The 25,136-nt window shown below is 47.2% G+C and overlaps 1 protein-coding gene across 8 annotated transcripts in view; it reads right to left on the bottom strand.

Moving 5' to 3' along the window:
* BRSK2 (BR serine/threonine kinase 2) overlaps window positions 1-25,136 on the bottom strand; it is a 215,428-nt gene that overhangs the window by 120,037 nt on the left and 70,255 nt on the right. For all 8 annotated transcript variants that reach the window (XM_056526827.1, XM_056526826.1, XM_056526821.1 and 5 more), the window contains exon 2: window positions 1,723-1,817. In XM_056526827.1, coding sequence (XP_056382802.1) covers window positions 1,723-1,817 — 95 coding nt within the window. The remainder of the gene's footprint in view (window positions 1-1,722; window positions 1,818-25,136) is intronic.

Genomic DNA, 25,136 nt, shown 5'->3' with positions numbered 1-25,136 from the left:
AAGGCTTTTTATTGGTATGTGTGAATAAAGTCTCACTGATTCCTAGAAGCAATGCTTCTAGGGGACAATAGTTCAATAGTACAGTAGATAAAATAACATGACACAATTTTTATGGAGTTCATAAGAAGAAAAAAACTCTGCCGGTCCAGGTCTATACAAAAATACAGCAGGACCTCAGAGAGGCCTATAAATGCTATATGGAGCCAATATATGGTCACATGATACATGAAGTCTTATGGGGAACTTAAAGGAGTACTCTGATTTAAAAATGTATACCCCCAAAATGTCCTCCACGGCCGTACCTCTCGGCCATGTACTTTTTGCTCCAATCGGTCCAGCCTTTCTCACGGTGTGGCGCTCTGTATTTCATGGCACTTCCTGGTTATAGTGGTGTGGAGGATGTCGTAAAAATCGTCATCCCTCATGCTGCTTTGCTGCAAGTTCCTGTCCCTCCGTGACTGCCTTCTCCTTCCTCCTTCTCTCCCCTCCCTAATAATTTCAATAGTAATGTTGCCCATGCCCCTAAACCCCCCCCGCAATCATCTGTGTCTCCCTTCCCCCTCATTCCCCGGCTATGATATAAATATTACTAACTTGTTACTAGAATATCCCTGGAAGTTACACCGGCGTAACTATCAGGGATATCATTGGACTTCAGTTATCAGATGACCGCTCCTGGGGAATGTGTGTGTCCGCAGGCACTTCCGGCTCAGGAGCTTGCCCGCTATGCAAAACTTACTAAGTGGTTTTGAGAATATCCCTGGTAGTTACGGCAGCCTATCAGGGATATCATTGGCCTAAAGAGATCACATGCCTGGTTCCGGGAAAGGATTAGTGCGCAGGCGCGTCCGGCTCCTGCTGATAGGCTAGAGGCATTATGAGGCGTTTGCACAGCCCAGCGAATGACGGCTGTGCAAATGAAGATTGTATGAATATGTAAATGTGGGAGTGATCTAGTCGTGGCTAGGGGGTCGCATAGCAGGGAGGATCCTGAACAAGGTGATGTTTCGTTACCAAGATGGCTGCGGCCCTCAGCATGCACGGGGTAGGAAATTCATAATTGTGGCAGACAGCCTGAACTTCCGGATTTCGGAATGCGTGGAATTAAAGGGGTACTCCGGCGCTAAGACATCTTATCCCCTATCCAAAGGATAGGGGATAAGATGCCTAATCGAGGGGGTCCCGCCACTGGGGACCCCCGTGATTTTTCACGCAGCACCCCGTTACCAACAGCATGTGCGCTCTGGGTCTGATGACTGCCGATCACATGGCCGGAGTATTGAGAGGTCACGGCTCCGCCCTCGTGTGACGTCACGCCCCGCCCCGTCAATGCAAGCCTATGGGAGGGGGCGTGACAGCTGTACCCCTTTAAGACAATGGAGGTAATTGATGTTGTTATATAACTTATTGCTGCCTTTTCAATGGGATAAGATAAGTTTGCTTCAGAGTACTCCTTTAAAGGCTTTTTGAACATTATACAGTATATATCAATTGTACATTTTTTTATATAAATATATATTTTATTAACCAACCAAATAAAAACACATGAATGTACATGTAGAGGCCCTTAGATACTTAAGTTGCTGGTCTTATTCTTCTTCACTACCAGTAAAGAAAGGGCCCCATAGTTTTGGCCCCAGCAGGCTTTGTGCCAACAGGATGATGTGGAGTAATCCCAGCGCTGAATACAGTAGATATTATTTCACGTCTTTAATAAATTACCTTCATTAACACAGACTCGCTAAGCTTCTCCCGGTTGACAATTTTGATGGCGACCTTTTGACACGTGACGCAATGTATTCCAAGTTTCACCAAACCTGTCAGGGAAGATAAAAATATTCATAGGTATAGGAATAAAATTGTGATTTATACAATTTGATCAATATATTAAGATTAGATATCAAAGATCTTGTAAGATTAAAAAAAATTATAAATAAATAAAAAGGTAGGAGCCATGCCCACTGCAAGAGGGTTACATAGCTGACATTGTATGAACCAAGAAGGGGGACTTTCTCCAAGGAGGTCAATATAATGGTTGCCCTGGCTGACAATGTGCATTCAACTGCAACTCTCTGGGTACATACAAAAGTGGTGAACTTCCAGTCAGACACGTAGGTGCTCTCTACTGTCACCTCTGTTCATGTCAGAAATTGTCCAGAGCAAAAGTTTGCTACGGAGATTTGCTTATGTTCTAGACAGTTCCTGGCATCGACAGAGGTGGCAGCAGAGAGTACTGTGTCAGACTGGAAAGACTACACAACTTCCTTCATGTTATACAGCAGCAGATAAATCCTGAAAAAATTGAACTTTGAAATAAAAGTAATTAACAATGCAGTGTAATTTGATTTCAAATTTTTTTTTCTACAGAGTATCCCTATACTTTTCAGCTGCCTATTTTTGATGAAATGCATGTCTATGTAATGGTATGATTTGTGTCAGCTCTTTATAAAAGAAGCAATACAACAGAAAGCAACAACTAGCCTTTGCCTTAAAAAGGAAACATGATTCATGGATGCATCGAATGTAGACATTTTCCGAAACGCCCAGTGTGACTATCTGACACATGATCTGGAAAATACTAGTTGAGGCAGATTCACCTTCCCAAGGTGGTCATGATATACTATTCAGGCCTCACAAGGAGAAACATAATGATAGAGAGTAATCCCATTTGGGTAAGATGAAGCTGGTGGCTGCAGGCACTTGTTCACCTAGGGTCACGAATGAGGAATGGACCTGTCCTTAGCATTCTCTGCTTTTATTACATTAAACATCTAGATCGCAATCCATAGGTTGGAATGTTATTTCGGCATCTCGGTCAATATCTGTCTACATGACTGACGGGTTAACCAAGGTAACACTGATTTGCTTGAATGGAAAAATAAGAAACGGCCTGTTACATAAAGACGATCCCAGATACTTGACGCAAAGGGGAGTTGTATTATAAATATATATATATATCAAATCTACACCCTATGCAGTATACACAGGCTCCCCCAGGCGCACAAAATATAGTCATGGTAGCACTAATTGGCGTGATTTCTCATAATGAAGACTCGGGGGATGGTGCTGGTTGGGGGCTGGGAGGAGTGGCGGAAGCTGTGTGTGGGAGGGGGTCCCATATCGCACTCTTTGAAGTTAGTCACAGGCGGCAGGACAGAAAGTGCTCCTGGGAAAGGAGTGAAGTGAAAGTAGGCCATGGAAATTGAACAAGGAAGAGAAGCAGAAAGAGAGATAAGGGTGGAAGGTGTGGGTAAGCAGAAAAAGACATTACCCAGGAAGGCCCTGGTAAGTGAGAAGGTCACGTGAGGAAGATGAAGGTCTCAGAGGAAGATGGATTGAAAGCGGGAGCAGGAGGCAGAGAAAGACATCAAGACATCGATATCCATCACATAGATAACGGAAGAACACACAGGAAGCACAGGAGAGAAAAAGATGGCACTATAGACTGTTGACGTATAAAGACATAGAAAATTGAGAAGATATAGTCATACAGTCATGGCTGTAAATGTTGGCACCCCTGAAATTTTAGAAAATTAAGTATTTCTCACAGAAAAGGATTGCATTAACACATATTTTGCTATACACATGTTTATTCCCTTTGTGTGTATTGGAACTAAACCATAAAAGGGAGGAAAAAAAGCAAATTGGACATAATGTCACACCAAACTCCAAAAATGGGCTGGACAAAATTATTGTCACCCTTAACTTAATATTTGGTTGAACACCCTTTGGGAAAAATAACTGAAATCAGTCACTTCCTATAACCATCAATAAGCTTCTTACACCTCTCAGCCGGAATGTTGAACTACTCTTCCTTTGCAAACTGCTCCAGTCTCTCTTATTGGAAGGGTGCCTTTTTCCAACAGCAATTTTTAAATCTCTCCACAGGTGTTCAATGGGATTTAGATCTGGACTCATTGCTGGCCACTTCAGAACTCTCCAACACTTTGTTGCCATCCATTTCTGGGTGCTTTTTGACATATGAATGGGGTCATTGTCCTGCTGGAAGACCCAAGATCTCGGACGCAAACCCAGCTTTCTGACACTTGGCTGTACAGTGCGACCCAAAATCCATTGATAATCCTCAGATTTCATGATGCCTTGCACACATTCAAGGCACCCAGTTCCAGAGGCAGCAAAACAACCCCAAAACATCATTGACCCTCCACCATATTTCACTGTAGGTACTGTGTTCTTTTCTTTGTAGCCCTCATTCTGTTTTCGGTAAACAGAAGAATGTTGTGCTTTACCAAAAGGCTCTATCTTGGTCTCATCTGTCCACAAGATGTTTTCCCAGAAGGATTTTGGCTTACTCAAGTTCATTTTGGCAAAATGTAGTCTTGCTTTTTTATGTCTCTGTGTCAGCAGTGGGGTCCTCCTGGGTCTCCTGCCGTAACGTTTCATTTCATTTAAATGTCGATGGATAGTTCGCGCTGATACTGATGCTCCCTGAGCCTGCAGGACAGCTTGAATATCTTTGGAACTTGGGCTGCTTATCCACCATCCGGACTATCCTGCGTTGACACCTTTCATAAATTTTTCTCTTCCGTCCACGCCCAGGGAGATTAGCTACAGTGCCATGGGTTGCAAACTTCTTGATAATGTTGGACAAAGGCAAATCTAGATCTCTGGAGATGGACTTGTAACCTTGAGATTGTTGATATTTTTCCACAATTTTGGTTCTCAAGTCCTAGGAAAGTTTTCTTCTCCTCTTTCTGTTGTCCATGCTTAGTGTGGCACACACAGACACACAATGCAAAGCCTAAGTGAACTTGTGATTTTTATATTGCTCACACCTGTTACTTGCCCCAGGTGAGTTTAAAGGAGCATCACATGCTTGAAACAATCTTATTTTTCCACAATTTTGAAAGGGTGCCAATAATTTTGTCCAGACCATTTTTGGAGTTTGGTGTGACAATATGTTCAGTTTGCTTTTTTTCCTCCCCTTTTTTTTTTTTTGTTTAGTTCCAATACACACAAAGGGAATAAACATGTGTATAGCAAAATATGTGTTACTGCAATCCTTTTCTGTGAGAAATACTTCATTTTCAGGGGTGCCAACATTTATGGCCATGACTGTATGTCTGACTGTGTGTAGGAAGAATGGTTATCTTGGACAGAATGAAATATAATCCATAAGACAGGAAATGTGTAGAGTACAAATGTATAGATCAATAATGCATAGAAGAGGTAGAGGCCAGATGATTACTATAGTACATTGGGACCATAGGGCAGAAAATCATTGCCTTCTTCTTTTAGACCAGTTTTCACCAACTTGTGGCTCTCCAGCTGTTGCACAATTACCATTCCCATCATGCCCGGACAGCCTTTGGCTGTCCGGGCATGATGGGAATGGTAGTTTGCAAAAGCTGGAAAGGCACAGATTGGGAAACACTATTTTATACATTCTTTTACACTATCCTATGCCTTGGAAATTACAGGCCAGCCCAGCATGTGTGTTGTTCTGAAAGCATCGGGGGGTTAATGCAGAAGGAAAACGTTGATCATTCATTGCATGAAGCTCTCTCCTCCAGATGAAGGAGGAATTACATTCCTGGCACTCAGACGATGTCCCCTACAATCACCTGACTTGTCCCCACAGCTGTGAAGTTGTAAGAAGCAGCACACTCTCAAAAGGGGGCAGCTGAGGTGATGGCACATAACATGGCAACCACAGAGACGCCGGGCCCCCTACTGCGTGCCAAAGCAAGAGCCAAAGCCCTGAATACCTGCCCATCCTATTAAAGGAACATATGCTCACAGCTAGACGGCAAACACTATCTTAGTACAAAGAATTGCCAGGACTCGCATAGCAAATAACGATCCTTTGGCAAAGACGTGTTAGAAAGTGGTCTTCACATATCACATTATTATTACTACCTACGGATGACTTCTAATGGGGAAGGTTAAAATAAGCATCAGATTTTGGATACAACAGACAGAGCTAGACGTAAGTCCTATTGTTTGCAAGGGGACATTCAGGCAAGATATGAGAAAATGTACAGTCTGCATATCAGTTATAAGAGATTTTTAGGATTAGACACATTTTACATGTGCAAAATAAATGCAGGTTAATTCTATTTCGTGGTCTTCAAAAGAAATTAAAAGTATACCTACCTAACCTAACTTGCAATTAGAGGTGTGCCCGGGCCACCATTTGGGGTACACCTTACGGGTCTATTCACACCTACAGTATTCTGCGCAGATTTGATGCGCAGGATTGATTTTCTGCTGCAGATTTCAATGTAAACTGAATGACTGAACACATCTATTCACATGTACAAATACTGTACGTGTGAATAGACCCTACGAGGGCATACCCTGATTAAGATTGATGAAATGTGTATTGAAATAAGGGAGGGAGAGGGGTGGGACAGCGTAACGTGAAAACCTGCTCCCTGACCTTCATGTATCTGTATTTAAAGGGGTACTCCGCCCCTAGACATCTTATCTCCTATCCAAAGGATAGGGGATAAGGTGTCTGATCGCGGGATCCCGCAGCTGGTCATCCCCGCGATCTCGGCTGCAGCACCCCAGACATCTGATGCACAGAGAAAACTTTGCTCTTTGCCAGATGACTGGTGATGTGGGGCGGAGGCTTGTGACGTCACGGCCACACCCCTCAATGCAAGTCCATGGGAGGGGGCGTGACGGCCATCACGCCCCCTCCCATAGACTTGCATTGACTGGGCGTGGCCGTGACGAGCGTGGCCGTGACAAGCGTGGCCGTGGCATCACAAGCCTCCGGCACTGCACCCGACGCTCTAAACAAACGCCAGGTGCAGCAGGGAGATTGTGGGAGTCCCAGCAGCGGGATCCCCGTGATCAGACATCTTATCCCCTATCCTTTGGATAGGGGATAAGATGTCTAGGGGCAGAGTACCCCTAAAGCCTCCCATAAATACAGGTTGCATCCAACCTTAACACGTATCTACTAGATCCAGACCTTCGGAATGCGGCCATGCACCTTGTATAATTCATGTGCATGGCTCAAAATCAGAAAAGACTCCAAGAATGACTGATAGAACATGTATTTCTAAGCCGTCATGTGCCCTGAGGTCTACCGGCCGGCCCTAAACACTGAATACTCCTATGTCAGTAGGATGATGAACGATGAAATGCTGATGCAGCCGGATGCTGCGGAGGGTGCTGTATAAAGCAGCCCCTGGGACTGAGAAGAGGAGGAGGAGAGGAAGTGAGCAATGAAAAAATAATGGAAGATGAGACATGAAAAGTTCTAACGGGAAGCCGGGAAGGCAAGAAAAAAAAAAGGAGCTGTAAAAGGGAATGAACAGATGACAGAATCATAAGAGAGGAGGAAATAGTATACGGCAGGTGAAAAGGAAGAATAGACTGGAAATGTACAGTATCGTCTTTATAAGCAAAAAAAGAGAATTTATTCATCATTTTAAAACATTTAATATTGTCTCCTCTTCTGATCCTAAATAATGCAATACACCCATAATATTGAAGATCTGGGAACATAAGCAAATTTACTGTATCTCATTTTAAAGGCAATGGTACACTTCTAAGGGTACGTTCACACTACGGAATTCCCACGGAATTCCACGAGCGGAGTTACGCGGTGTGAACTTAACATTAGTGTGAATGGGTCTCCGCGAGACCTGTTCACACTGCGGAATTTCTGCGGCGGACAATTCCGCCGCTGAAACTGTTCCGCGCAAAGAAAGTTAATTCTTTGCGCGGATTCCGCGGGCACTGCATAGCAGTCAATGGTGACAGCTCAGTGCCCCGCGGCCCTAGCGCGGAAGTATTTTCGGCAGCGGTCGCCAGACGGAATCTCCGCTCGCTGAATTCAGCGAGCGGAGATTCCGCAGTGTGAACGCACCCTAAGGCCTTGTTGTTTCTATTTACCCAACCCCACTCTAAGGCTATGTTTACACAGCGGATTACACAGAAATGGGATTCTGCTGCATTGTGAACATGGCAGAATTTCAGCGGTGGAAACATCTGCAGCGGAAATCCCGATTAGAGCATCCCCAGGAACAATGGACAGGTCCAATGTTTCTGTGGATGCCGCTCGGAAATGCATTGCCATCTATTTCAGAGTGGTCCTAGTGCCGGCAGAACAAGCCAATGTGCAAAATGTCAACCTGTGTTTTTTGGGCGGACACTACGCAGATTTTACGCTGTGTGAACATGGCCTTATTCTAGAGACTCTCTACCATGAGAACTGCAATAATAAAAAGATGTAGTTGGACTACTAGCAGCAGAGGATAATGTTCTAGGTACCAAATAATACACTTGCCTCCTGCGACGGCCACTCTATCACATGCTTATTTATAGATGAAAGACACATAGACCGGTGCATTGCCGTGGAATGAGTTTTGCCATAGAATGAGATGGTCCGCCTCCATCACATCCTATTGGCTCTCTCTTGTCACGTGACATATTTAAACGTCACGCATCGATGCGCACAGTAGTGTCAGTTTGGCTATCACAGGGAGAGGATCTCCTCTCCCTGTGATAGCTGAAGCTGTACGGAGCTCTCATGGCCTCTGTGGCCCGACAGAAGTTCACACATGTATATGAGGCAGCTCATACGGCTGCCTCATATACATTTACTCTATTATTACATCCACAGCGCTATCGGGATCCATATGCCCGATGGCGCTGTCATCAGTGTGCGTCCCCGCGAGCGCCCCACGCCCGCAGCTCCACTCCCCGTCCCCGCAGCTCTACTCCCCGTCCCCCGCAGCTGTACTCCCCGTCCCCCGCAGCTGTACTCCCTGTCTCCCGTAGCTCTGCTCCCCGTCCCCCGCAGCTCTACTCCCCGTCCCCCGTAGGTCTATTCCCAGTCCCCTGTTAACGCTCAGGGAGCGATCAACAGCGCTATGGGGATTCCTATGCCCGATGCCGCTGTCATCAGTATGCGTCCCCGCGAGCTCCCCACGCCCGCAGCTGTACTCCCCGTCCCGTTAACGCTCAGGGAGCGGGGAACAGAAAATAGAGCATCGGGCGCAGGTAAAGTAGTACTGCGCATGCGCAGCACTACGCGAATAACTTAACCTGCGCCCGATGCTCTACTTTCTGTTCCCCGCTCCCTGAGCGTTAACGGGACGGGGAGTACAGCTGCGGGCGTGGGGCGCTCGGGGGGAGGCACACTGATGACAGCGGCATCGGGATCCCGATAGCGCTGTGGATCAACAGTAAATGTATATGAGGCAGCCGTATGAGCTGCGTACGTGTGAACTTCTGTCGGGCCACAGAGGCCATGAGAGCTCCGTGCAGCTTCAGCTATCACAGGGAGAGGAGATCCTCTCCCTGTGATAGCCAAACTGACACTGCTGTGCGCATCGATGCGTGACGTTTAAATATGTCACGTGACAAGAGAGAGCCAATAGGATGTGATGGAGGCGGACCATCTCATTCTATGGCAAATCTCATTCCACGGCAATGCACCGGCATTTATCATTGTAGGTGTAAGTGAAGCATTTTTCTGCACCTTTTTTTGTGTGTGCTGGTAATGTGTAGGAGCACCAAATTTATTAAATGGTCACAGGGCATTTGATATATTTTGAGCAGGTCACATTTTCTGAAATTTCTTTCTTCACATACACCAAAAAGCTAAGCTAAGTCTGGGCTGGTGTAGTTTTAGAGACTTTTCAGTGGCTTTGCGCCTTTTTTGCGCCTTTTCACAAAAAGGTGCAGTTCATAAAACCCTTCCATATCATGTGTATTGCCAAAATCAGTGGATTGCAACTAAAAATCAGCAGAAATGCGTAACCCAAAAGGTGCAAAAAAGGCGCAAATAAACCCTGCTTGCGCCTTTTTTGTGCCTTTTCTAGACACAAAAAACAGTCTAAAGACAATGACAAATGTCGGCCACATTGCTTACAGCAGTGTTTCCCAACTAGTGTGCCTCCAGCTGTTGCAAAACTACAACTCCCAGCATGCCCGGACAGCCGAAGGATGTCCGGACATGTTGGGAGTTGTAGTTTTGCAACAGCTGGAGGCACCCTGAATGGGAAACACTGTTTTGGAGTGTGCAATGTCATTGTGTGTCAATATCACATGTTACAGTAAAGCAAATCACCAATAGTCCCTTTCAGCCTTTAGTAAAAAAAAAAAACTAAATTTCATTGATACTCCACATACTGTATGCATGCAGGTAAAAATGTATCCCTTAAATGGGCACTGAAACCAAACATTTTTTTTGATATGTTGTAGTACTCATGTACTATGTTATGATTAGTGCTGTGGCCATAACAAATTTATTGTTCTCGGGTGGGCTGCACAGGGTGCCTCCAGCTGTTTCACCACTACAACTCCCAGCATGCCCTGACAGCAAAAAGATGTAGCCAAAAGAAGTAGTGGTGAAACAGCTGGAGGTACCCTGTGTAGAAGAACTAAGGGCAGAAGTCGCCCCCCCCCCAGCAGGCATAAGTGACGTGGTGCCTGCTGGGGAAGTCTGCCTGGTAGTGAGCACACAACCAGGCAGACAAAAAGGCATTTTTTTATATAGTAAAAAAAAAAAAAAATTTAAGCAGGGAGGGGGTTAGGGAGAGATGGGCAATAGGCAGGGACAGGAAAAAAAAAGGATGGTGGGAGCTACCCTTTAAACCTACATTTTCTTTAAACGTCTATATAAACTTTCCTTTTAAAATGTCAAGTTGGCTACTGGATCGCCATGACTGGTTTCAACTCCCAGTATAAGACAAGCCTTGATTTTTAAATACACTTCAAGAGCGGAAATGTAGAACAAGTCTGGAGATGTCTTACTTTTACCAAAAAACTGTCAAAGAGTAAATTGTCTCCTTGGCATATATAAAGATGCCACTGATAAAAATAGACAAATACCACATTAATATTTAGCACAAAGAATCTGATGAAACAGGCCTGGAGCTAAGGCTTATTCAATAATCCCTTTTTGGGTGTAAGAAACATTCAAGAAGTTTTCTGTAAGATAAGTACTAGGTACGTTATTATGAGGAACAACATTTCCTACTAGAAACATCTAAAACATTTCAATAAGTCAAAGGCCCCAGAGATTGCTTCCCCAAATACAGCATTGGTTACTACTGAATACTAAATAAGTTACTGCTACCATGTTAAAGGGGTTGTCCAGGTCAGAAGAGCCATTTTCATATGTTCTACATGGGATCTTCATCCAATGTTGGAGTGTAGAGTGGGTACAATGAGTGTCTCTTGCTCTGAAGTAGAAGATTGCAATGGGATCGGGATCCCATGGGTCCTGCAGGACCTGATATAAAACTTGCAGGAGTGGGTGGTTTTTAGTCTTGAGCAGGTGGGAGCTTACAGTCACAGAACATACAGCGGGTAACTCTATATCCCACAAACCTCTGAAATGGCTCAAGGAGGTGATGAAATGCCTCAGGGGGCTGATGAAATGGCACAAGGGGGTGATAGAATGGCACAAGAGGGTGATGAAATGGCACAAGGGGGTGATAGAATGGCACAAGAGGGTGATGAATTGCCACAAGGGGGTGATGGAATGGCACAAGGGGGTGATGAAATGACACAAGGGGGTGATGAAATGGCACAAGGGGGTGATGACATACCACAAGGGGCTTATGAAATGGCACAAGGGGGTAATGAAATGCCACAGGGGGCTGATGAAATGGTACAAAGTGGTGATGAAATGGCACAGGGGGCTGATGAAATGGTACAAGGAGGTGATGAAATGGCACAAGAGGACGATGAAAGGCCACAGGAGGCTGATGAAATGCCACAGGGGGATGATGAAACGTCATAGGGGGCTGATGAAGTGGCACAAGAGGGTGATGAAATGGCACAAGGGGGTGATGACATGGCATAAGGGGGTAATGAAATGCCAGAGGGGGCTGATGAAATGGCACAAGGGGGTGAGGAAATGCCACAGGAGGCTGATGAAATGCCACAGGAGTCTGATAAAAAGGCCACAGGGGGCTGACGAAAAGGCACAAGGGGTGATGAAATGGCACAAGAGGGCGATGAAAGGCAACAGGAGGCTAATGAAATGCCACAGGGGATGATGACATGTCATAGGGGGCTGATAAAATTGCACAAGGGAGTGATGAAATGGCACAAGGGGGTGATGAAATAGCACAAGGGGGTGATCAAATGGCAAAGGGGGTGCTATCTCTAAAAGCTGTGACAAAATGTTTGCAGTATCAGTAGTGGGATTGGACACTTGTTGCGGGAGCAGGTGGGAGTGGAACACACACCTTGCAGGAGCAGGCGGTAATGGTCAGAGACCCAGTGGAAGCAGGATAAGGGAAACAGTCCCGCACAGGTCTCTATTCTGGAGGACCTGTCCTGTCCCATAATTTTATACCATGTGGCATACCATTGCAGTATCTGTCAACCACTTATACTATGAAATACTTTATTTTGTAAGAAGACAACCCTCACCATGTGCATGCTAGGAGTTGTAGGGTTAAATGACCCATGGTAGTTTACCTTGCTGGGAATAGATAGAATGGTGACAAGTAGTACTCACAAGCAGAGAGCTGAGGTAGCGCTGCTCTGCCACTTTAAATCTTTACACTACAATAATAAAAATAATTCCTTTACTTAGATAGTGCCAATGTATTCTGCATGGTCCCTGTCCCTAAAGGGGCTAACAATCTAAACTCAAAATTGACTTATTTTTTATGTTTAGGAGTATGGGATAAAACCCAAGTAAACACAGGGAAAACATACAAAGTCCTTGAAGATGATGTTGTGGTGGGATTTGAACCAAGGACTTGACTGCTGCAAAGCAACAATGCTAACCACTGGGCCACCATGGCACCAACAAGGTAATTTAAAGCCCCTAGTCTCCACCACATCACACTGCCCTTATTAACTCTACCTTTAAGGAATTCCAGCCAACCCGTGGGAGGCCTGCCTTTCCCCACTTTCCCTGATGACTCACATGGCACTCACATGGTGAGAGTTGCTTTGGGACAACTGCTGCCATGGAGTCCAAAAGGTGGTCCTCCAACTTTTGCAAAACTACAACTCCCAACATGCCCGGACAGCCATTGGCTGTCCGGGCATGCTGGGAGTTGTAGCTTTGCAACACTCAGAGAGCCGCAAATTAGAAACCACTGCTCTAAGGAATTGTGCAGCAAAACAACCAGGACAACATTTGTTTTTATTTAGGCGGCCATGCTCTTTCAATTGCTTCTATGAGGTGTCTTGTATACTGTTATATCTAGGTGTTGTTTCGCTTTAGCTGCTTTAGTATGCACTGTGGAATACTGAATGGTAGGATGACGCCAGGCACCATGGCCTGCTTGTTAAATATACAGAAACAGACAAACCAATGAGGCAAACACAATTGCCGTTCCTTGCCTTTGGCCAAATACACCTATAAAAGAATCTCATCGTCTAAGATTCCCATATCCATGTACTACAGGCTTAAGAAACTCTTTGATTTACTGTGCTGAAGCGTTTACATGGCACTGACGTGCGGTGCTATAGGAGTTAACACTTGAGTGACTGAATGTTATTTCTATAATTGCCTCCAGGGGTTACATATACTTATCTAGTTTATGTAGTATATCATTTTTAATCAAGTGTTTTATATACGATTGGAATTAACACAGCCCCCCATGCAAATCCCACTCCCCCTTATATAAAAGTCAGTGGTAATGCCAACCTCACCTGCTTATTACTTCAATACATCACCCAATTTTATGTTGGATCTTATTATCATCTTTGGAGCTGCATATGCTTTTACAGCTACAGCATCTGAATGTGCCTGTCAGAATGACCTGCCCTTAATACACTGCTCAAAAAAATAAAGGGAACACTAAGATAACACATTCTAGATCTGAATGAATGAACTAAATGTATGAAATACTTTCGTCTTTACATAGTTGAATGTGCTGACAACAAAATCACACAAAAATGATCATTGGAAATCAAATTTATCAACACGTGGAGGTCTGGATATGGAGTCACACTCAAAATCAAAGTGGAAAACCACACTACAGGCTGATCCAACTTTGATGCTATGTCCTTAAAACAAGTCAAAATGAGGTTCAGTAGTGTGTGTGGCCTCCACGTGCCCGGATGACCTCCCTACAACGCCTGGGCATGCTCCTGATGAGGTGGTGGGCATGCTCCTGATGGTCTCCTAAGGGATGTCCTCCCAGACCTGGACTAAAGCATCTGGACAGTCTATGGTGCAATGTGGTGTTGGTGGATGGAGCAAGACATGATGTCCCAGATGTGCTCAATCGGATTCAGGTCTGGGGAACGGGCGGGCCAGTCTATAGCATCAATGCCTTCCTCTTGCAGGAACTACAGACACACTCCAGCCACATGAGGTCTAGCATTGTCTTGCATTAGGAGGAACCCAGGGCCAACTGCACCAGCATATAGTCTCGCAAGGGGTCTGAGGATGTCCTCTCGGTACCTAATGGCAGTCAGGCTACCTCTGGCAAGCACATGGAGGGCTGTGCAGCCCCCCAGAGAAATTCCACCCCACACCATTACTGACCCACCGCCAAACCGGTCATGCTGGAGGATGTTGCAGGCGGCAAAACGTTCTCCACAGCGTCTACAGACCCTGTCACGTCTGTCACATGTGCTCAGTGTGAACCTGCTTTCATCTGTGAAGAGCACAGGGCGCCAGTGGCGAATTTGCCAATCTTGGTGTTCTCTGGGAAATGCCAAACATCCTGCACCGTGTTGGGCTGTAAGCACAACCCCCACCTGTGGACGTCGGGCCCTCATACCACCCTCATGGAGTCTGTTTCTGACCGTTTGAGTGGACACATGCACATTTGTGGCCTGCTGGAGGTCATTTTGCAGGGCTCTGGCAGTGCTCCTCCTTGCACAAAGGCGGAGGTAGCGGTCCTGCTGTTGGGTTGTTGCCCTCCTTTGGCCTCCTCCACATCTCCTGATGTACTGGCCTGTCTCCTGGTAGCGCCTTCATGCTTTGGAGACTACGCTGACAGACACAGCAAACCTTCTTGCCACAGCTCGCATTGATGTGCCATCCTGGATGAGCTGCACTACCATAGCCACTTGTGTGGGTTGTAGACTCTGTCTCATGCAGGCTACCACTAGAGTGAAAGCACCACCAGCATTCAAAAGTGACCAAAACTTCAGCCTGGAAGCATAGGAACTGAGAAATGGTCTGTGGTCACCATCTGCAGAACCACTCCTTTATTGGGGTGTCTTGCTGATTGCCTATAATTTCCACCTGTTGTCTGTTCCATTTGCACAACAGCATGTGAAATTGATTGTCAATCAGTGTTGCTTCCTGATTGGACAGTGTGATTTCACAGAAGTGTGATTGACCTGGAGTTACATTGTGGTGTTTAAGTGTTCCCTTTATTTTTTTGAGCAGTGTATTTAGCTACCTAAGCCACAGACCTCTTTCCTATAATGAAAACCTGCGGTATACCTGCACAATATTTATCAAATCTTTTCTGCCTTGTATGTTACTTGGATAGAGTGCATCACCAGGCCTGGGCTCTCCCCTCCATGAGCCTGCCTTCTGATTTACATCTGTATCTATCTAGTAGGGGCCTATTCACACTATGGAATTTCTGTCGGGAAACTGGCAAAGATTCCACGTGCAGTAGTCACCGCCGTCGGAGCTATGACCATGCGGACATGCATCGTCCCCAGTGACAACATGGAATTCCGGCGAAAGAATTAACATATTTTTTTATGGCAAAGCCTGGAATCTTGAATTTTCATGGCAGAAATTCTGCAGTGTGCATGGTGCAACAGAATCCCATTAAAAATGGGAGGCTGCTGCACTGGAATTTTTGAGCAGAGTTACAAGTTGTATTACAAGAATCAAGATGTTTTTCAGCAGTGGTCATAAATTTATCATGTGTGACTTTTGGTGAAAAAGGTGCAAAAAAGTCGCAAAGCCTTTAAGGGGGTACTCAACCCATAGACAGCTTATCCTCTATCCAAAGAATAGTGGATAAGATGTCTGATGGGACCCCGTGATCTCCGCCCCGGCACCCCAGTCATCCATTGAACAGAGCTAACTCTGCTCCATGCCAGATGACGGGCAACCACAGCCATCATGCCCCCTCCATTCATGTCTATGGAAGTAGGCGTGATGGCTATGTACTAGCTGTCATGCCCCCTCCCATAGACATGCATGGAGGAGGTGTGGCATGACATCATGAACATGAAAGCTCCAAGCTTCTGTGTTCATGAACAATGCGGCACCAGCCTGGAGATCCTGTCCGCAATCAGACATCTTATCCCCTATCCGTTGGATATGGGATAAGATACCTTGAGGCGGAGTACCCCTTTAATTTGCCTCAGATCTACACCAGCACAGACCTGGCTTACAAAACTAGCCATGGACAGCATTAATTAAAAGTCACAAAAATTGTTGTGACGGGTTAAAAGAAAGTCACAGAAAAAGTTGCAGAGTAGCGCACTAAAGTGCAATTTCATAAGTGTACTAGCACCATTTATCACATGCCATGCAAGTATTTAAAGGGGTTCTCCGGTGGAAAACTTGTTTTTTTTATAATCAACTGGTGCCAGAAAGTTAAACAGATTTGCAAATTACTTCTATTAAAAAATCTTAATCTTTCCAGTACTTATTAGCTGCTGAATACTACAGAGGAAATTCTTTTCTTTTTGGAACACAGAGCTCTCTGCTGACATCATGACCACAGTGCTCTCTGCTGGCACCTCTGTCCATTTTAGGAACTGTCCAGAGTAGGAGAAAATCCCCATAGCAAACATATGCTGCTCTGGACAGTTCTTAAAATGGACAGATATGTCAGCAGAGAGCACTGTGGTCATGATGTCAGCAGAGAGCTCTGTGTTCCAAAAAGAAAATAATTTCCTATGTAGTATTCAGCAGTTAATAAGTACTGGAAGGATTAAGATTTTTTAATAGAAGTAATTCACAAATCTGTTCTTTCTGGCACCAGTTGATAAAAACAAAAAATAATTTCCACCGGAGTACCCCTTTAAGCCTTAAATTAGGTGCACATACACAGTGCTACCACACAAATTAAAAGGGTATTCCACTGGAAAACATTTTCTTTTAAATCAACTGGTGCCAGAAAGTTAAACAGATTTGTAAATTACTACTATAAAAAAAATTCCAGTACTTATCAGCTGCTGCTATGGTCCACAGGAAGTTCTTTTCTATTTGAATTTCCTTTCTGCCTGACCACAGTGCTCTCTGCTGACACCTCTGTCCATTTAAGGAACTGTCCAGAGCAGGATAGGTTTTCTGTGGGAATTTGCTCCCAGTCTGGACAGTTCCTAAAATGGACAGAGGTGTCAGCAGAGAGCACTGTGGTCAGGCAGAGAGGAAATTCAAAAAGAAAATAACTTCCTGTGGATCATACAGCAGCTGATAAGTACTGGAAGGATTAATATTTTTTAATAGAAGTCATTTACAAATCTGTTTAACTTTCTGGCACCAGTTGATTTAAAAGAAAATGTTTTCCAGTGGAGTACCCCTTTAATGGTATAGAATTTTTTTTTTTTACCTACAACACTTTTGATAAAATCTGCAGTTGCGGCTTACCACATTGTGTCTGCAACATAAATTGAGGAAAAGAATAAAACCTTTCCATGTGAAAGCTGTGTAGATTTATTACACAGTATATGGTTGAGGTGTCTTCAAACTCCCCATCATTTATACTACAAACACTGCAGATATACTACGTGGAAATTTCATCTGGAATCTGGAGTGGATTTGCCATGTGTGACTGTACCCCAAAAGTCTTTCTAATCTCTTCCAAAGCCCAGAACCTACACATTGAGGGCTGTACAGGGTGCAACATCGAGCTCTCTGCCACTAGATTAGTGAGTCCGGAGAGACAAAAAGGGCTGGATACAATGAATCAATCAATCAATAGGAGGAGAGGTTTACACACCAGAATCTGCTCTCCCAATTTTCCTATACGCCAGTAACATTTACATAAAGCTTTCAAAAGTGCGTACATTTTTGGTTATAAACTGCTGGACCAACTTAGCTGTTTCGTGGTCAAATATTGGAGACAAGTTCTCTTTAAGTCTAATTGGAGTTTTAAGGAAACCGACCGCCACCAAAGTACCAAAGTACAGTGATCCCTCAACCTACAATTGCCTCAACATACAATAGTTTCAACATACAATGGCCTTTTCTGGACCACTGTAAGTGGAAATCAGACTAAACATACAATGTACAGACAGTCCAGATCTGTGCAACGTGTCAATGACCGAAAGAACTGACCAATCAGAATGGGCATTCACTGATAAAACCCCTGTATTACTGAAGCGTATGCACTGACTGATATCTGGTAGCGCCCCCTACAGTACAGGGAGGTATTTCATGTTCTTCTGTACTCTTTACCTGTACCAGGGTTAGCTGCTCCTTTGGACACTGTCACGATGCCGGCTGGCAGGTAGTGGACCCTCTGTGCCAGAGAGGGATTGGCGTGGACCGTGCTAGTGGACCGGTTCTAAGCCACTACTGGTTTTCACCAGAGCCCGCCGCAAAGCGGGATGGTCTTGCTGCGGCGGTAGTGACCAGGTCGTATCCACTAGCAACGGCTCACCTCTCTGGCTGCTGAAGATAGGCGCGGTACAAGGGAGTAGGCAGAAGCAAGGTCGGACGTAGCAGAAGGTCGGGGCAGGCAGCAAGGATCGTAGTCAGGGGCAACGGCAGAAGGTCTGGAAACACAGGCAAGGAACACACAAGGAACGCTTTCACTGGCACTAAGGCAACAAGATCCGGCAAGGGAGTGCAAGGGAAGTGAGGTAATATAGGGAAGTGCACAGGTGAAAACCCTAATTGGAACCACTGCGCCAATCAGCGGCGCAGTGGCCCTTTAAATCGCAGAGACCCGGCGCGCGCGCGCCCTAGGGAGCGGGGCCGCGCGCGCCGGGACAGAACAGACGGGGAGCGAGTCAGGTAGGGGAGCCGGGGTGCGCATCGCGAGCGGGCGCTACCCGCATCGCGAATCGCATCCCGGCTGGCAGCAGGATCGCAGCGCCCCGGGTCAGAGGACGTGACCGGAGCGCTGCAGCGGAGGGAGTGAAGCGAGCGCTCCGGGGAGGAGCGGGGACCCGGAGCGCTCGGCGTAACAGTACCCCCCCCCTTGGGTCTCCCCCTCTTCTTGGAGCCTGAGAACCTGAGGAGCAGACTTTTGTCAAGGATGTTGTCCTCAGGTTCCCAGGATCTCTCTTCAGGACCACAACCCTCCCAGTCTACTAAAAAAAAATTTTTCCCTCTGACCTTTTTGGCAGCCAAAATTTCCTTGACCGAGAAGACGTCCGAGGAGCCGGAAACAGGAGTGGGAGGAACAGATTTGGGAGAAAAACGGTTGAGGATGAGTGGTTTGAGAAGAGAGACGTGAAAGGCATTAGGGATACGAAGAGAAGGAGGAAGAAGAAGTTTATAAGAGACAGGATTAATTTGACACAAAATTTTGAAAGGACCAAGATAGCGTGGTCCCAACTTGTAGCTAGGGACACGGAAGCGGACATATTTAGCGGAGAGCCATACCTTGTCTCCAGGGGAAAAAACGGGGGGAGCTCTTCTTTTCTTATCCGCGAACCTCTTCATGCGTGAAGAAGCCTGTAAGAGAGAATTTTGGGTCTCTCTCCATATAATGGAAAGGTCACGAGAAATTTCATCCACAGCGGGCAGACCAGAGGGCAAGGGGGTAGGGAGGGGGGGAAGAGGGTGACGGCCGTACACCACGAAAAATGGGGATTTGGAGGAAGATTCAGAGACCCTGAAGTTATACGAAAATTCGGCCCATGGAAGGAGATCTGCCCAGTCATCCTGGCGGGAGGAAACAAAATGTCGCAAATAATCACCCAGGATCTGGTTAATTCTTTCTACTTGTCCATTGGACTGGGGATGATATGCAGAGGAAAAATTTAATTTAATCTTGAGTTGTTTACAGAGAGCCCTCCAGAATTTAGACACGAATTGGACCCCTCTATCCGAGACAATCTGCGTAGGCAACCCGTGAAGACGAAAAATGTGTACAAAAAATTGTTTAGCCAACTGAGGCGCAGAAGGAAGACCAGGAAGAGGGATGAAATGTGCCATTTTGGAGAATCGATCAACGACCACCCAAATAACGGTGTTGCCACGGGAAGGGGGTAAATCAGTAATAAAATCCATACCAATCAGAGACCAAGGCTGTTCGGGGACAGGCAGAGGATGAAGAAAACCAGCGGGCTTCTGGCGAGGAGTCTTATCCCGGGCACAGATAGTGCAGGCTCGCACAAAGTCCCCAACATCCGTCTCCAGAGTCGGCCACCAATAGAAGCGGGAGATGAGTTGCACAGATTTCTTGATGCCCGCATGACCTGCGAGATGGGAGGAGTGACCCCATTTGAGGATTCCGAGGCGTTGGCGTGGAGAAACAAAGGTCTTTCCTGGAGGAGTCTGCCTGATGGAGGCAGGAGAAGTGGAGATCAGGCAGTCAGGTGGAATGATGTGTTGCGGAGGGAGATCAACTTCTGAGGCATCCGAGGAACGAGAGAGAGCATCGGCCCTAATGTTCTTATCGGCAGGACGAAAGTGAATCTCAAAATTAAATCGGGCAAAGAACAGAGACCACCGGGCCTGGCGAGGATTCAGCCGTTGGGCCGACTGGAGGTAGGAGAGGTTCTTGTGGTCGGTGTAGATAATAACAGGAAATCTTGATCCCTCCAGCAGATGCCTCCATTCCTCAAGTGCTAATTTAATGGCTAGAAGCTCTCGATCCCCGATGGAGTAGTTCCTCTCCGCTGGAGAGAAGGTCCTAGAGAAAAAACCACAAGTGACAGCATGCCCGGAAGGATTTTTTTGTAGAAGAACAGCTCCAGCTCCTACTGAGGAGGCATCAACCTCCAATAGGAAGGGTTTGGAAGGGTCAGGTCTGGAGAGCACGGGAGCCGAAGAAAAGGCAGACTTGAGTCGTTTAAAGGAGTCTTCTGCTTGAGGAGGCCAGGACTTGGGATCAGCATTTTTCTTGGTTAAAGCCACGATAGGAGCCACAATGGTAGAAAAATGTGGAATAAATTGCCTGTAATAATTGGCGAACCCCAAAAAGCGTTGGATAGCACGGAGTCCGGAGGGGCGTGGCCAATTTAAGACGGCAGAGAGTTTGTCTGGATCCATCTGTAGTCCCTGGCCAGAGACCAAATATCCTAGAAAAGGAAGAGATTGGCATTCAAACAGACATTTCTCAATTTTGGCATAGAGTTGGTTGTCACGAAGTCTCTGAAGAACCATACGGACATGCTGGCGGTGTTCTTCTAGATTGGCAGAAAAAATTAGGATATCGTCCAGATATACCACAACACAGGAGTATAACAGATCACGAAAAATTTCATTGACAAAGTCTTGGAAGACGGCAGGGGCATTGCACAGTCCAAAGGGCATGACCAGATACTCAAAGTGTCCATCTCTGGTGTTAAATGCCGTTTTCCACTCGTCCCCCTCTCTGATGCGGATGAGGTTATAGGCGCCTCTTAAGTCCAATTTAGTGAAGATGTGGGCACCTTGGAGGCGATCAAAGAGTTCAGAGATGAGGGGTAAGGGGTAGCGGTTCTTAACCGTGATTTTATTAAGACCGCGGTAGTCAATGCAAGGACGTAGGGAGCCATCTTTTTTGGACACAAAGAAAAATCCGGCTCCGGCAGGAGAGGAGGATTTACGGATAAAGCCCTTTTTTAGATTCTCCTGGACGTATTCGGACATGGCAAGAGTCTCTGGGGCAGAGAGAGGATAAATTCTGCCCCGGGGTGGAGTAGTACCCGGGAGGAGGTCGATAGGGCAATCATAAGGCCTGTGAGGAGGTAGAGTCTCAGCTTGTTTTTTGCAGAAAACATCCGCGAAGTCCATATAGGCCTTAGGGAGACCGGTTACTGGAGGAACCACAGAGTTACGGCAAGGGTTACTGGGAACCGGTTTTAGACAGTTCTTGGAACAAGAGGACCCCCAACTCTTGATCTCCCCAGTGGACCAATCCAGGGTTGGGGAATGAAGTTGAAGCCAGGGAAGTCCAAGGAGAATCTCCGAGGTGCAATTGGGGAGGACCAAAAGTTCAATCCTCTCATGATGAGATCCGATGCTCATAAGAAGGGGCTCCGTGCGGAAACGTATGGTACAGTCCAATCTTTCATTATTTACACAATTGATGTAGAGGGGTCTGGCGAGACTGGTCACTGGGATGTTGAACCTGTTGACGAGAGAGGCCAAAATAAAATTTCCTGCAGATCCAGAGTCCAAGAAGGCCACTGTAGAGAAGAAGGCAGAGGCAGACATCCGCACAGGCACAGTAAGACGTGGAGAAGCAGAGTAGACATCAAGGACTGTCTCACCTTTGTGCGGAGTCAGCGTACGTCTTTCCAGGCGGGGAGGACGGATAGGACAATCCCTCAGGAAGTGTTCGGTACTAGCACAGTACAGGCAGAGGTTCTCCATACGGCGTCGTGTCCTCTCTTGAGATGTCAGGCGAGACCGGTCGACCTGCATAGCCTCCACGGCGGGAGGCACAGGAACAGATTGCAGGGGACCAGAGGAGAGAGGAGCCGAGGAGACGAAACGCCTCGTGCGAACAGAGTCCATATCTTGGCGGAGTTCCTGACGCCTTTCAGAAAAACGCATGTCAATGCGAGTGGCTAGGTGAATAAGTTCATGTAGATTAGCAGGAATTTCTCGTGCGGCCAGAACATCTTTAATGTTGCTGGATAGGCCTTTTTTGAAGGTCGCGCAGAGGGCCTCATTATTCCAGGACAATTCTGAAGCAAGTGTACGGAATTGTACGGCATACTCGCCAACGGAAGAATTACCCTGGACCAGGTTCAACAGGGCAGTCTCAGCAGAAGAGGCTCGGGCAGGTTCCTCAAAGACACTTCGGATTTCCGAGAAGAAGGAGTGTACAGAGGCAGTGACGGGGTCATTGCGGTCCCAGAGCGGTGTGGCCCATGACAGGGCTTTTCCGGACAGAAGACTGACTACGAAAGCCACCTTAGACCTTTCAGTGGGAAACAGGTCCGACATCATCTCCAGATGCAGGGAACATTGGGAAAGAAAGCCACGGCAAAACTTAGAGTCCCCATCAAATTTATCCGGCAAGGATAAGCGTATCCCAGGAGCGGCCACTCGCTGCGGAGGAGGTGCAGGAGCTGGCGGAGGAGATGACTGCTGAAGCTGTGGTAGCAACTGTTGTAGCATAACGGTCAGTTGAGACAGCTGTTGGCCTTGTTGCGCTATCTGTTGTGACTGCTGGGCGACCACCGTGGTGAGGTCAGCGACAACTGGCAGAGGAACTTCAGCGGGATCCATGGCCGGATCTACTGTCACGATGCCGGCTGGCAGGTAGTGGACCCTCTGTGCCAGAGAGGGATTGGCGTGGACCGTGCTAGTGGACCGGTTCTAAGCCACTACTGGTTTTCACCAGAGCCCGCCGCAAAGCGGGATGGTCTTGCTGCGGCGGTAGTGACCAGGTCGTATCCACTAGCAACGGCTCACCTCTCTGGCTGCTGAAGATAGGCGCGGTACAAGGGAGTAGGCAGAAGCAAGGTCGGACGTAGCAGAAGGTCGGGGCAGGCAGCAAGGATCGTAGTCAGGGGCAACGGCAGAAGGTCTGGAAACACAGGCAAGGAACACACAAGGAACGCTTTCACTGGCACTAAGGCAACAAGATCCGGCAAGGGAGTGCAAGGGAAGTGAGGTAATATAGGGAAGTGCACAGGTGAAAACCCTAATTGGAACCACTGCGCCAATCAGCGGCGCAGTGGCCCTTTAAATCGCAGAGACCCGGCGCGCGCGCGCCCTAGGGAGCGGGGCCGCGCGCGCCGGGACAGAACAGACGGGGAGCGAGTCAGGTAGGGGAGCCGGGGTGCGCATCGCGAGCGGGCGCTACCCGCATCGCGAATCGCATCCCGGCTGGCAGCAGGATCGCAGCGCCCCGGGTCAGAGGACGTGACCGGAGCGCTGCAGCGGAGGGAGTGAAGCGAGCGCTCCGGGGAGGAGCGGGGACCCGGAGCGCTCGGCGTAACAGACACCAGGTAAGGGCGGCTCCATTTTGCTTTTTTAGGACATTGCATGTACTGTACAGGACCCTGAAGAAGCTCCATTCCTCTACGTAGACCAGTGTTTCCCAAGCAGGGTGCCCCCAGCTGTTGTAAAACTACAACTCCCAGCACGCCCGGACAGCCTTTGGCAGAATTTGCTGTATCTGTATTAGTTATCTACTTATTTTTCTTTAATTCTCACTTTTTTCCTATTTTTTGGATGACATTTTGGTGGCTTCAGAACCAATTAGCAGGTTTCCAGAGAGTTCTGGTCTCAACATACAATGGTTTCAACATACAATGGTCGTCCTGGAACCAATTCATATTGTAACTTGAGGGACCACTGTATAAGGGTCTATTCACACAGCAGAATTCCGCCTCAAATTAAAGACCATAGACATCTATGGGATTCCGCACTAGGGATCGACCGATTATCGGTATGGCCGATATTATCGGCCGATAATCACGATTTTGGGCATTATCGGTATCGGCAATTACCTTGCTGATAAGCCAATAATGCCCCGCCCCCCCGACCCGCCGCACTGCACCCCCGACCCACCGCACCGCGTCGCACCCCCCACCGTGATGCTGGGCGGTATACCGGTATGGATTTTTGCCCATACCGCTATACCGGTCGGGCCCCTCCCCCACCCTCCGAGTCAATAAAAAAATTAAACTTACCCGTAATGGGGGTGGTCCGGGCCATCCATCCTTTGTTCCTGTAGTATCCAGGGACGTTCCGGGTGAAGAGTGAACCGGTCCGGGCTGTCCTTCTCCGGGGGTCCTCTTCTCCACTCCGGGCAGGCTCCGGCCTAGTACACTGCATAGACGCCGCTACGCCGCGACGTCAGGTGCGTCGCTGCGCACAGGCGTCACTGCGCAGCGGCGTCTATGCAGCGTATTAGGCCGGAGCCTGCCCGGAGTGGAGAAGATGACCGCCGGAGAAGAAGGACAGCCCAGACCGGTTCACTCTTCACCCGGAACGCCCCCAGACACTACAGGAAGGAAGGATGGATGGCCCGGACCACCCTGACAGGTAGGGGGAGAGAAGCGGGTGGCGGCAGCGGCCTATGGCCCCGCAAAAGCCACTGCAGATCATTGATTTAAAGCACCCGCTTTAAATCAATGATCTGCAGCGGTGTCGCAGGGGGTTAAATAGCTGATAACTT

The sequence above is a fragment of the Hyla sarda genome, chromosome 6 (assembly GCF_029499605.1).
Source record: "Hyla sarda isolate aHylSar1 chromosome 6, aHylSar1.hap1, whole genome shotgun sequence".
Taxonomy (NCBI): Eukaryota; Metazoa; Chordata; class Amphibia; order Anura; family Hylidae; genus Hyla; species Hyla sarda.
Note: the sequence above shows the minus strand (reverse complement) of the source record. Positions and strands in the feature narration are given on the sequence as shown.